Here is a 13,550-nt window from a genome sequence, read left to right as displayed (position 1 = left end):
ATGCTGCTTCCTCCCAATAGTTGTGCAAATGCTCCCTGTGGTGAGGTCAGCGGGGGTTTCGTTGCCCCAGGCCCAGCGTTCCAGCATCAGGGGCCGGCCTCACCAGCTCCAGGAGACTGGTTTAACAATCACAGGTTTTACAGAAGGCTCCCTCTTGGCTGCTCCGTTGCCTTCTGCTTTCAGAGCCTGCCGTTTGTGTTTTCTGTGAGCAGGAGGGCTAGAAACCTCCTTTGCTTTCCAAATGCAAACTGGGATCCCCCGATCACCTGACTCCAGGAGCTGGCGCTTTAGGAGAAACATCAACTGGTCGTGCACACTGCAGTGCGCTGCACCTGGGCCTTCCTCCTGTCCTGCTCAGATAGCAGGGTTAGCAGGTGCTGCAGGCTCAGGCAATGCACTCTGCCCTGTCTCCTTTGCTCCTGCAGGATGGGGACCTGCTGTCGCTTTCGGGGAGCCAGGGACTTGACGTGTTGGCAGCACTTCCGCAAACCTCTCCTCCGAGCAATCGGCCGTTCCCTCAGCATCCGCTGGCGTGGAAGGGGATGTGGCGTTAGATGGAGCGAGGGGAGGCGCTGCCCACCGGAGGGGCCTTGAGGGGGGGGGGTGTCATGCTTTTGTGGCAGCTCCTTTGTGCTGGGAGGGGCAGGTCTGTGTGGGGCAGCCTTGGCAGTCTCATGTTGACCATCCCAGGGGCAGGGTCTCTGTGGGGCTGGGCTGGGGCAGGGAGCAGGAACAATGTGTACAGCAGGGGTGCCGGGAGCCACCGCCCCAGCTGTAAACCCTGCATAGGAGGGAGCCCTTGTTCCAGCCCCTTCCCACTGCAGCAGCCTGCCGCCAAACTAACGCTCCCGGGCCCCAGCAGACGGGTCCAGGATCAGCTGGGCCTGGGCCAAGCCCCCCCCCAGCAGGGCTGGCTGGCTGCGCCGGGGCGGGGTGGGGCGTGGTGACCAGATGGGGGGCGTGGAGCCTGTTCAGGAGATGGCCAGAGGCCTTCGCGCGGCAGCGTTGGACCGGCTCACCGGGGGCTGACGTGTTACTGGCCAGGGCCGCGCAACAGCTGGACTTGGGGTCTGAGGCCCCGCGGGCCGCTAACCTCTGCTCTCGGCTTTTGCCCTTAAGTGACATCGGAGCGCATCCCGCCAATCATCCGCCGAGGGCCCGCCAATCAGACGCTGACCGCGGACGCTACAGCCCAGCTGCAATGTCATGTGACCGGGAACCCGCTGCCCAGCATCCAGTGGCTGAAAGACGGGCAGCGGGTCGTGGGCAGTGACCCCAGGGTCAGCCTGTTGGACAACGGGACTCTGCAGATCACAAATGTGCAGGTAAGCCGTCGCCGGCCACCCTCCGGAGCTGTGCCCCTCAGCACAGAGCAGTCAAATATCAGGCAGGGGCTGCGAGAGCCGAGGGCTGGTCTCTCCTGGACCCTCCGGGGGCCTCTCCTGTCAGTCGGCCTTTGCCGAGCCTAGCTTTCTTCCCTGGAGAGGAGTCTGCAGCTGCTGCTTAGCTCTGTTATTCCTGGAAGCGCGGTAGCTCCTGATGGAGTGTGGAAAGCAGAGCCCAAAGCCTCTAACGCAGTCGCCGTTGTCCTGTCTCTGCTCATGTGGCGTCTCCTCAGCACGTTTGAGACCCGTGGCACACGTGGATTTTCAATCTGCCACTTTACTGGGCCTTTGAATTTTGTCCCGTGACATTCGGTTAATGCCCCATCTGGAACCGAGACATTTTCTAACAGGAAAAATTCCACCAAAGCATGGCGCAGATACCTCGCATTATTTAATTTGCGACGTGCACTGGTCTACCTGGCATAATACTGCTTTCCTGGGCTTTGGCTTTGTTTTCTGCCTTAAATTGACTTCCCCTTGGTAATACCACCGGGCAGTTATTTGTAGATGTGCCATGCCAGGTCTCAGGGGGCATATGCAAAATTGCACACAAATGCACCCGCCCGGCTGTCGCCTCCTCATCACAGAGATGGGTGTGAGCGACTGTCTTGCGGATGCTGCTGGGATCTGGATGCTCGCGAAGCTGGCTTCCCTGTGCGGCTGGAGCTCATGGCCCAGGTTTCGTGGCTGTGGGTTTTCAGGAGGCGGCTGCAGGAGGAGAAGGAGCAGACCTCTGAGGTGTCCCGTGCTCAGCAGAGGACATGGAGACATTTCTGTGGCTGGGGGGATTCTGGAAGTTGGGGGATTCCTGGGGGGCTGTCTGCCCTGGGCATGGGTCCTTTCCGGGTGGCCAGTTGCTCCCTGCAATCCCCTCTTTGTTGCGGGAGGCTTGTGGAAGCATCATTAAATCCCTTTGACAGGCACTAACGGCCGCAGGCTGCTCGTGCTGGCTATCGATCTATGGCACCTACGTGGCTCCCAGCTCCGTAGCACCTCACAGTCCTTCCCAACAGCCCTGCAGCCGGGAAGCGCGGTTCTGCTCGTTGCTCAGAGGGAAGCGGAGCACAGAGATGGAGGGCTGGATTTTGAAAGGTGTTCAGGGACCACACGGGGCAGATTAAAACAGTGGGAGGCAGGCGCTTTGGAAAATCCTACTAGGTACCTAAATACCTTCAAAAATCTGTCGCTGAGTGACTTGCTCGAGGTCACGCTCCGTCTCTGGGGTAGAGCAGGGACTTGGACGCAGGTCTCCTACGTCCTGAGCTTAGGACGGCTGGACCAGCCACCAGGAGCCCACACACACAGAAAGGAATGAGCGGAACAGACGGGCAAAGCCGGAGGCTGGGAAAGTGTGGGGGGTGGGCTGACGTAGGGGGACAGCAGAAGCGAAGGCAGGTATCCGGGAGCAGGAGGGAGCCGTGGAAAGGGGGGGTCCCGTAAGGAACGAGAAGGGGAGTGGCAGGAAATGAAAGCAGGGAGGTAGGTGAGAGCTAAGTTACAAAGAGCCTTGAGAGAAAAAGCCTGGGGCTTCCCGCATGCAGATCCCAAAGGGGGGTGTGAGCAGAGGACAGAGACTAACAGGTGCTTGGCTGGAAGGGGAGAGGGGAAGGAGCTGCAGGAATCCAGGCGGTGAGGCCAGGCACAGGGCAAGCTGTTAGCAGCAGAAGGGGGCGGAAGGGACAGCAGGACTGCAGAGAACTGGGACGTTGGGGAGGAGGGCAGGTGATCTAGAGCTGGCGCTGGGAGAAAGCAGCGGGGGGCTGCGTGGTGGGAGGGGGCACAGGAGCCCTGTGCTGCTGAGAGACGGGAACGGGGGAGGATCCACCAGAGGGGCAGGCGGCGTGGCAGCTCTGGAGCAAGCCCAAGTTGAGCCTGGAGCGTGCGCCGGGGGGCGCTGGAGGTAACAGACCACACATCACAGGCAGAGAGACCAGCCAGGCAGGGCCAAACAGGGAGGGCAGCATCAGCCTGGGGTAAAGGACTGTGGCTGGGCAGGGGAATCCTGCCATGATGCCCCGGGTAGAGGAGGCTCTGGAAGAGAAGAGTCCCCAGGACTGACCCAGACAGGGAGAGTCATTAGCAAAGCGGAGGGCAGGGTCGGGGCTGAGGGCTGGGTTTGTTAGATCGGCCTCTCCTGGGATGGGCTCGTTGGACCCGGCTCCCCATTGGCCAGCGCTTGTGCACCGTAGGGTGACCGGATATCAAGTGTGAACAGGCGGGACGGGGGGGCGGGTGATGGGCGCCTATGTAAGACGAAGCCCCGAATATCCATCTGTCCCTATAAAATGGGGACATCTGGTCACCCTCGTGCACTGGGGGGGTGAAATGCTGCCACTCCTGTTTCCCAGATGTGCCCCACGCTGCACTAGGGCAGGTGGATGAGAAGCAGGCCCTTGGTTCACTGCAGCTATGGACGGTCCCATTCATTTCCCGTGGCTGAACGCCGAGGGACTGCACGCCTTGTGTTCTCACTCCTGGAGTCGCTGGCTCTTCAGTTACATTCAGCCTGGCCCCCGCTGTTGGAAGGGAATCAGGATCGCGCCCATCACTGCAGTGTACCGCAGAGGGCAGTACGGCGTGGAGGGCAGGGAGCAGGGGTAGGGAGAAAGAGATCTGATAGTGATCAAAGAAAGCACGCTGGGCAATGGAGGGGCCAGGGGAGAGCTCCGTGTTTGGACCAGCGTGGGCAGGACAGGCTAGTTCGCTGGGGGAGGTGAAGCCCCCCGGAACCAGAGCAGGGTCTTGAGAGAGATGGGAACAGCGGGGGCAGGCAGGCGCCAAGGACGGGAAACAGCAGGGGGAGCTGTTGGCCATGTGGGGTTTGTCTAGATTAGAGGACGAGGACCGGGTGAACCACCCCAGCACTGCTGGCCTTGCCTAGCCCCTTCTGACTGACGCGGTCGGAAAGTCTAGTGCAGACAAGGCTCCGGCTTTGAACGTGGCTCAGCTGGGTTTGTTAAAGCCCGAGGGAGCCCAGCCTTTACCTCCACTGTCTGGCTCCATCCTCATCATGTTGTGTATGGAAGAGAATCATCCCGCAGGTCCGAGAGATCCATCGCCTGTGGGCGTTAGCACGTGTTAGCGAATGGCCTAGACCCCCATCTCTTGGCCTAGTCGAAGGGTGTGTCTGCACCGGAAACGCACTGTACGGCTGCAGTATTTTACGTGTAGACAAGCCCTAAGTGACTTTTGAAAGTGAGACTTAATCCTCATCTACACCTAAAATGTAGGTCGACCTAGCTACAAGAATGTTGTGCCCTGAGCGCCACAGTCAGGTAGACCTAACCCTCGGTGTAGACGCGGGTAGGTCGATGGAGAGGCGGTTTATCTCCATCGCTGGAAAAACCCTATCCGCCTAGTCTGCACTAGGGCACTACAGTGCATCCTGCAAGCCGCAGGGCCGTCGCTATGCTGCTGTCGTGTAGATGTAGCCCCCCGGGCTCCTAAGTCACTTAGGCCTTGCAACGTGAAGCTGAGCAATGCCTAAACACCTTTCAAAATCTGGCCCAAGCCCCACGTCAGTCCGAATCGCCTTAAACTAACCCAGGACCAGACTGTGCCCCTAGCCGTGCGCCTGTCTGCCTACGTAAGCTTGAATCACATCTGAACTGCCGCTGGTGCTGCTCGCCCATGTAGACAAGGCCTCGTTCAGCTCTGGTGCTTGGCCCGTTGGAAGGCCAAGTGGGCGGCGTTTGAGCTGTGGCAGAGGGCAGAGCTGGGAGAAAGGGAGAGCGTTGTGTTTTTTCCCTGGCGTATGTGTGAATTGCGCAGCGACAGAATCTTACAGTACGTGTGCACACGGGGGGGGTGTGCGTGCAAGGGCACGTTTGTGTGAGCATGTACGCCGGTGTGTCCAGGCATGCACACCTCATTTATTTTTAAAGAGCAAATTGGAGGGGGCAGAGGAGAGCAGAGAGCCCCCGAATACCCTGGAGAACAGCAGGGAGCGCAGGACATCACAAGACGGAGGGCAGACGTCAGCCCTACTCGTCCTAGGCGCTAAACGCCATTTGGGACGGCTCCTCTTTCCAAAGACGCCCCCCCCCCGGAGCGCCGAAGCCCCTGGCTTTGCACCGCCTCCTGCTGTAGCCACGGCGTGCTGCCACGCCTGCCCTCCCCTACCCCCTGCACCGTAACTGTCGCAGCCTGGCCTGCATTCAGACGGTGAGGGTAGGGCCTGGCGTCGGTGCAGTGCCCGGCACCGCGGGACGCCAGTCGCCTGATGCTAACAGGGGCATTCAGCCGTGATGACAACAGTCAGCCTGTTCTCCGGCGCCCTCGTGTGCAGAGCGAGGTGGTGCGGGGCTGCTGGGCGGGCACGGCTGTGGGGTCTGCGTTCCTCCCCCCGCCCCCCGGGGCGCGCCTGCTGCCTGGTGGAGCCGGATGCGGCGCTGGGGTAAAGCAGAGGTTATTCATGAATTACTTATCCAAACACACAGCTCACGCTAAACAGCGCTTTAAAAATTGATGGCCGGCCTCAGCTGGGAGCCAAGGATTTCACGTTCGGTTTGTGCCTCTGCCGTGTTCGAGTCAGGAGGTTAATGCATCTGCCGGCTGCACCGAATAGCGTCGCTGGGTAGCGGTCGTGGCTCTTTGCCCAGGAACGGAGGCGAGCTGTCAGGCGGAGAGCAGGGCTTGCATGAGTTAGTGGTCCCCGAGGACGGGCACCTCATCAGGCCATGCCGGTTCCTGGGGGAAAGTGGGGCAGCCCCGCCTGACGGGCGCGTTAAAGCCATCCCTCCGCTCCCCTCTGCGCGTGCTGCCCTCCCGTCCCACAGGCCGCCTGCCTCCTCTGCCTGACCTCCGGGAACGGGGAGTTGGCTGGCATCGCACCCTCGGCTGTGCCGTCTGCCCTGCTCGGAGGACGTAGCCCCCCAGGCCGTGCCCCCGCAGCTCCCGCCGGCAGAGTGTGGTGTGTGCGTGGCAGAGCCATGTCAGCGCGCTGCCAGGGGGTCGCTGGTTGGGGTCTCACTGGCTCCCTTGGTGCACGCAGGTGTCGGACTCCGGGCTGTACGTCTGCGTGGCTACCAGCTCGACGGGGGAGACGACGTGGAGCGGGGCCCTGGCGGTGCAAGGTGAGTCACGGACCCGTTCAGCTGGGCCCTGGGATGGCGGGCAGTGGGGTGAGCCGCGCTAGCGGCTGGTCGGGGCGGAAGCTGGTCCCTGCTGGTTGCACCGTGTGGGGAGGTGTTTGTTTGCACCGGATGCAGGCACTGCGGGGCAGGCTCGCCAGCTGGGCCGCGTGGGAGCTCCTTGGCCCCATGCCCTGGGGTCGATGGCCTGCGTCTCCCCAGGCTGGTGGCTCTCTCTGCCAGGGCCTTACCTGTGCCTAGCTCAGAGCCGCTGCCGGGAGAGCGTGGCGCTGGCCTTGGTTGGCGTGCTGCATGTCCTGCACGGGACAGCTAAACGGTGCCGGCTCACCCGGTCTGCGGGCCCCTCCCTGATCTCTGGGCAGACGGCTGGGGCAGGAACTGGCTGTTCTCCAGGACAGAGCAAACCCGGGGAGCACCAGGCCCGCAGGTGTCGGCCGCTCGGGGGAAATCGCGCTGCCATTGCTGTGGGTGCCACTCCCTGACGGGACTTACAGACACGCCGGCTTCCCCTGCCCCAGGCAGAGCTCGGGGTGGGCCGCTGTGCTGCTGTTCCCGGGCTGCAGCTGGGTTCAGATGGGGGCAAGGGGGCAGTTCTCCACCCAGACGGCCCACGGCCCCGCAGCCCTAGCCGCCGGGACACCGGCTCATCAGAGCAGGCGTAGCTCAGCTTCCCCTCGGCATGGTGCTGCCAGCCTGCGGGAAACGCTTCCCAGGGCTTCTCCAGCCCCCAGCTCCGTTCTCAGCCCAGGGCACTGCTGGCAGGCCTAGGCCCTTCCCGGTGCCTTGCCAGCTCTGCACGGGCAGGCCTTGCCCACCAGTGGGTGCAGCACGAGCTGCGGCCAGGCAGGCATCCCCAGGCTGGCCCGGCACTGTGCCTCTCCCGTCCTGCCCCCCTGGGTCCTGGGCCTCGTCCGCGAGAGGCAGCGGTTGTGGCAGCCAGCTCGTCTCAGGCTTGCAGAGATGGCAGTGCCCGCGGGCTGGGTTGGCAGCGGTGCCCGTGCAGTGAAAGTCTCTGTGTCCCTGAAGCACACGCCCGGGCTGGAGCCAGGCCTCCCTGGAGCTGCCTGTCAGTCCGTCAATCTGTTCTTCTCCAGAGAACGGGGCTGACCTCCACGTGCAGCCCTCCGAGCCGGGCCCCCTCCCCGGCGCCCCCTCAGCGCCTCTGGTCACCGATGTCTCCAAGCACAGCGTCACCCTGGTCTGGAAGCCGGGCCCACAGAGAGGGGGCGGCGCGGCCACCGCGTACATCATCGAAGCGTTCAGGTAACGGCGCGCGCGCTGCAGCCTCGCCCGCCCGCGGAGAGGCCTCACGGACAGAGACGTGACGGGGCCCAGGGAGCGCCTGCCTAGGGATGGGGGCCGGGCTGGGAACACGGACCCAGGGGAGAGTCGGTGCCCAGTCGCGCTCCACTCCCCACCGGAGAACAGCCGGCGGCTGGGTCGGGTTTCCTCTTTGTTCGCGCAGACGGCTGTGGCCTAGTGGACGGAGCATGGGATCGCCTTCCTCTGCCAGTGGCCACTGCCTTTGAGTGCCTCAGTGGTTGCGCCTGGTGCTTGGGTGGTGCCAAGCTCCCCTCACGTCAGTGGGATCCGGGCGGCCTCTGCACTGCTGGGAATTGGGTCCTTCGGGGACCTCTCATTGGGACCAGCAACCGAGGCACCCAAAGTCAGTGGCCACTTTGGAAAATCTCCGGGTTCACCTCCCTGTGCCTCGGTTTCCCCATCGGAAAGAAACTGAGACCCATAAACAAAGAAACAGGCCATGGATGGAGATGAGGGTCGAGCAAGTCGGCCCCCCGACATCAGCCCGGCCACACGGCGCGGCTCCCGGGGCACTTTGCATGTACACGCACTGGGACTTCGCGGTTCCTACGGATTGCACGCGGCTGCGGTGATGGGCGACGGGATGAGAGGCGGTGCTACAGAGCTGATAGCTCTGGGGAGGAAGGGATAATAACTGTGGCGTTGGATAGATGGAGCTTTTCCTGGTTTTGCTCTGAAATGCAATCCCCAGAGCGTCATGCCCAGAACGCACGCGCTGTGTGATGGGGCCCTTTGGCCCGTCCCCTGCACCTTTCCCGGCAGATTTCATGATCTTGAGCCCAAGTTGCCTGAGCCGCAGGCTGTTGCATTTCATAGTCGTGCGCAGATACTCTACCTACGTACCCGGGCTCCCCTAACGAAGCCCCTGGGGATGCCGGTGAGCTTGGGCCAGGGGAAGCCGACCTTTAATCTGGGCTCTAGACCCTGCCGAGGGGCGAGTTCCCCAGTGAGAACAGCCCGGCTGGACTCCAGTTGGCAGAGAGGCGCCTGCCAGGCGTGGCTGTGATCTGCGTCTTGCTCTGGGCAGCGGCTCACTCGGCGGGCTGGGCATTAAGGGTTCATTGTTCCCTGCCCCCGGCACGCTGACCATCCCGTTCTCCTGCCCCCTGCCTGGGCTGGCTCTCGCTCGGGCTGGCCTGAGGCAAACGCTTCGACCCGCTGCTCCGCGGTTTGCGGGGAGCGAGCACTGATGGCCGGGGTGCCCTGGTAATCAGTGGGCAAGGGGGGGCAGCGGGCACTGGGGGAAGTTCCAAGCGTGCTCGACAATGTGTGTATGTGCGTGGCCGTGGTCTGCACTCCTGTCCGTCTGTCTGTCTGCCTACTGGGGCTTTCACGATTCTCGGCTCGCCTGCTCCTGCCCGTCAGACGTCAGTCAGCGCTTTCCTGTCACTGTCCCCACAGCCCATCCCTAGGCGTCGCAGCAGGGGGGCGAGGAAGGGCTCTGCGGGCCTGCGGTCCGTAACCTGCCTCTGCAGCGGGGCCCATCTCTCCACCGCCAATGGCGCTGCTGCCCCCTGTCCCTGCCTGAGCCCTCGCCCGAGTGCCCCATCACCCCCTGGCTGCGGGAGCCCCTTCCTGGCAGGCCAGTCTGCATGGAGGGGGTGGCGGCCAGGGGCGGCATCGCCCACAGCTGGGCCCATGGGCTGATGGGGGAGGAGGAATCTGCATGGCATGACCCTCCCTGAGTCCCTTGCTGGCCCCTGTCGCGCTGGGAGTGCAGAGAGACTCCCCTGGCACCACCGGGCCCTGCTGGACTCTGGAATCACCCCTGCCTGGCAGCGGGTCTTTAACCCTATAGAGCAAATCCCCTGGGGTCCTGCTTGCTGACGTTCTATGGGGCCCCGGCCCTGCTGTGGCCTCACATGGGGAGCCCGGTCTCTGGGCCCGGCCAGGCCCGGGCACTGCCCCATGCCTGCCCGCACTCGGGGAGGCGGCAGATGACGGGGCAGCGGCTCACCCCTCACCCCACTGCAGCCAGTCCGCAGGCAGCACCTGGCAGACCGTGGCCGATAACGTGCAGGTGGAGAAGCACACGGTGAGCGGCCTGAACCCCAACACCATCTACCTCTTCCTCATCCGTGCCGCCAACGCCTACGGGCTGAGCGAGCCCAGCCCCGTCTCGGAGCCGGTGCGCACGCAAGGTGAGGGCAGAGCGGGGCGGGGGACGCCCAGGCGTGGGGTTTTCGTGGGGGGGAAGGGGCTGGCAGGACCCGGGGGTCTCAGTCGAGGGGAAGCGGATGGGCAGAGGACTCTCAGGCATGGCCATGAGCAAGGGGGTGGTGGGATGGGAGTCCTGGTGAAGAGACCTGCACTGGGCTGTGGTCCCAGCCGAGCCCCTGTTGCATGCCCGCTGCAGACACACAGGGCAATGGTATGTGTCCAGGCAGCCGAGGGGCAGCCCCGGCCATTGGCACAGCTGGCCCCGGCAGGGGCTCCCGGCCGTCCCTGCGGGCTCCTTGGGCAGCAGGGCCTAGTGGGCACCAGGAGACAGTTACGTACCAGCCCCCTGGCTGGCTTGTGGGCACCTGCACCGGATCCTGTGCCCCGGTCCTCTGCTCTGTGCAGTGGCGTCACTCCGAGGAGAGCCGTCGGGCCGGGCGCTGCTCTCACGGCTGGGTTTGTTGGCAGATGTCAGCCCCACCAGGCAGGGCGTGGATCACCGGCAGGTGCAGCGTGAGCTCGGCCAGGTGCTGGTGCAGCTGCTGGAGCCCGTCATCCTCACCTCGACCACCATCCAGGTGTCCTGGACTGTGAGTACCGGCTCCGGCAGGGCCCCGGGGGGGCGCGGTGGAGGCGGGCAGGGAAGTTCACAGAGCGCAGGCGGGCGTGCAGGGGCAGCGTTGAAGGTGCGTCGCCCAGGGGGCCGGGGCAGTATGGGAGGCTGGTGGAATGGGGCCGTGCAGAGGGCAGGGGGGACGAGTGGGTGGCTTGTCGGGTCCATGGGCGGACGCGCCTCAATGCTGTCCGGGGGCTTGGTCCCCTCCCCGCAGGTGAATCGCCAGGCCCAGTTCCTCCAGGGCTACCGGGTGATGTACCGCCCGCGGGGCGGCGCCTGGCTGGCGCAGGACGTGCAGGCGCCGGCCCAGCGCAGCACCGTGCTGCTGGAGCTGCGCAAGGGCCAGGAGTACGAGATCAAGCTGCGCCCCTACTTCGACGAGTTCCAGGGCACGGACAGCGAGGTGCTGGCCGTGCGCACGCCGGAGGAAGGTCAGTGGCTAGCCGTGCGCGGGCTCTTCCCCCTGCTCAGAGCTCGGCCCTAGCGCGGGGCCCGGGGGCTGCCATGGGCCAGCGATGAGCCACCTGCAGGGGCTTGGGTTCCCTGGACGTGGGAGGGGTCCAGGGCTGTTTTAGAGGGGAAGCGTGCAAAGTGCTTCCGGGCATTCGTGGACAGGCTGCCCCGTCGTGCCCGTCCCGGCCTGGCAGCTCCCCGGGGCGTGGGGCCATGGCTGCACGGTGCCTGGCGCGGCACGGCTCCTGGCTGTGCCCGGAGCAGGTCCAGGGGCCCGCGGGAGGCTCGGTGCCACGCCCAGCTCAGCCGCAGTGAACCCTCTTTCCTCCCTCCCAGCCCCCAGCGCCCCCCCGCAGGCGGTGACCGTGGTAACAGTGGGCAACAGCACCAGCATCAGCGTGTCGTGGGAGCCGCCCCCCGCCGGCGAGCAGAACGGCATCATCCAAGATTACCGGGTGAGGGCGCCGTGGTGAGCGGGCCCCTGTCCGTGATACCCGACCCCTCTGGGGAGTCCTGCCCGGCCCGCATCCCCTGCCAGGGATCGGGCCAGGCGGCTGCTCCCCGCCACCCCGCGAGCTGCGGCTCACCAGATCCTTCTCCCCGGCAGATCTGGTGCCTGGCCAACGAGAGCCGCTTCCACCTCAACGCCAGCGTGGAGGGCACGGTGCGCTCGGCGGTGCTGCAGGGGCTGGTGCCCGGGGTGCTCTACCGCACGCAGGTGGCCGCGGTCACCAGCGCCGGCGTAGGAGTGAGGAGCGCGCCCGTCCCCATCCAGATCAGTGAGTGTGCGCTCCGCGGAGCTGCCCTGCGCCCAGCTTCCCGTCATGCCCCTTGCTGCCCCACTAGCTGGCAGAGCGCGCCCAGGACCTTCTCCCCAGTAACTGCATGCACCTGTGCCCGCTTGATGTGAAGGGGGGCGGCTCTGTCTGGCATACGCTGCCCGGGGGCATTCCCGGCAGGGCTGGGCTGGGCTGCTTGGCGCTGACCGGGCAGGGAAGGGGAAGGACGTTGGGGCTGAGTGCCTCCTGGGATGCTGGCAGCAGGAGGGAGGGGTGTGTGGCCTGGCACTGGGGGCATTCGTGGGGATGCAGCAGAGCCACTGGCCATGAGAGGAGGGGGGTGGCGTGAAGGGACACAGGTGCCAGCTGCCCTGCATGCTGCCTCCCAGGCAGACGGGACCTGCGGCCCCCGCGGGCCGTGCAGACGCCCTCTCACTGCCTTGCTGTCGCCACCTGTACCCGCCACAGAGCCTGCCTCGGAGCAGGGATCGGTGCCCGTCGGCAGCGGCGAGAACGTGAGCCTGGCCGAGCAGATTGCAGACGTGGTGAAGCAGCCGGCCTTCATCGCGGGCATTGGCGGCGCCTGCTGGGTCATCCTGATGTGCTTCAGCGTCTGGATCTACTGCCGCCGGAAGAAGAGGAAGGAGCTGAGCCATTACACGGGTGAGGTGCTGGGCTCCCCCCTACCCCCCCCACCAGTTACCCCCCTAATCCCCATCACCAGGACCAGGCCCCCACCGCCCGCCAGGGACATCCCTCACCCCCGGCGTCGCGTGCTATGGATCCACCCCCCGGCATGTACCAGACACTGCCCCTATGCCCACCACCATGCAGCAGGGACCTCAGAGATCAGCTCTCCCCACCTCCAGCCCCACACTCCCGATGAGAGGCTCTGCCTGGGACACAGCGGGGGGCCATCTCTGCAGCCTGGCAGCTTTCCCCGAGCCTGGCTGGTGTGCAGGGGCCCCCTCTGCTTACAGCTCCCGCCCGCCCCACATGGCTGTGAAGCCCCGCCTAGGGCTCCCCACTCTCCCGTGCTCTCCCTGTGGCATAGCACTTGGCATGCTGCAACCTCCGAGCACATCCCTGGAGCGTCCCGCCCCGTCCCCTGGGCCCCCGCGGCGCGCGCCGACCCACTGCCGCCAAAGCGACAGTGCACCAGCTCTCCTGTTCCCCTCAGCTCCCTGCCCCGCTTCATGCCCGGCGCTGAGACCCGGTTACACAGACTTGGCCGGTGGTTTCTGGGGGGTGGAGCGGTGTGGGGAACACGTGGTTACAGAGCGGGCGATATCCACGCACGTCTAGTGCTGGGACGCCGTGAACGAGGTGCTGTCCTGTCCCGGGCACTGCTGCTCACCCGCACTCTCCAGCCGGGCTCTCGGTCAGGACACACAGCGCCCTGCCAGCGTGTCTCCTCGGCTCTTGGTACCCCTGGGTACATCAGACCAACCCTTTGTCCTTCTTCGCAAACAGGCAAACACCCACTGACTGTCCCGTCCCACCCGGGGCTTTCCTTCCTCCTCTGTTCCCCGTCCCAGTTAGCGGCAGGGTCAGCATGTCGCTGGCCGTAGGTTGCTCCCAGCAACGGGGTGGAGACCACGGTCTGTCACCAGCCGCCTGAACGGACGCTTCCGAGCGCTGCCCCCTCCTGCTGACAGGCCTCAACTCCCCTCTTAGGAGCAGCGTTTTCTCTAGCGACAGCTGCCCCGCTCCTACCTGGGGGTGCATCTCCCAGTGCTTA

At 64.8% G+C, this 13,550-nt stretch overlaps 1 protein-coding gene across 1 annotated transcript in view; it reads left to right on the top strand.

Annotated features, from left to right (window-relative positions):
* ROBO3 (roundabout guidance receptor 3) overlaps positions 1–13,550 on the top strand; it is a 106,631-nt gene that overhangs the window by 82,430 nt on the left and 10,651 nt on the right. Inside the window, exons 9-17 of the mRNA XM_067563190.1 lie at positions 1,120–1,325; positions 6,379–6,460; positions 7,573–7,741; positions 9,776–9,942; positions 10,430–10,551; positions 10,792–11,008; positions 11,367–11,485; positions 11,638–11,809; positions 12,278–12,472. Coding sequence (XP_067419291.1) covers positions 1,120–1,325; positions 6,379–6,460; positions 7,573–7,741; positions 9,776–9,942; positions 10,430–10,551; positions 10,792–11,008; positions 11,367–11,485; positions 11,638–11,809; positions 12,278–12,472 — 1,449 coding nt within the window. The remainder of the gene's footprint in view (positions 1–1,119; positions 1,326–6,378; positions 6,461–7,572; positions 7,742–9,775; positions 9,943–10,429; positions 10,552–10,791; positions 11,009–11,366; positions 11,486–11,637; positions 11,810–12,277; positions 12,473–13,550) is intronic.

Source organism: Emydura macquarii, unplaced genomic scaffold, assembly GCF_026122565.2.
Source record: "Emydura macquarii macquarii isolate MOO-44397 ecotype Brisbane River unplaced genomic scaffold, CSIRO-AGI_Emac_v2 contig_312, whole genome shotgun sequence".
In the NCBI taxonomy this organism is placed as follows: Eukaryota; Metazoa; Chordata; order Testudines; family Chelidae; genus Emydura; species Emydura macquarii.
Note: the sequence above shows the minus strand (reverse complement) of the source record. Positions and strands in the feature narration are given on the sequence as shown.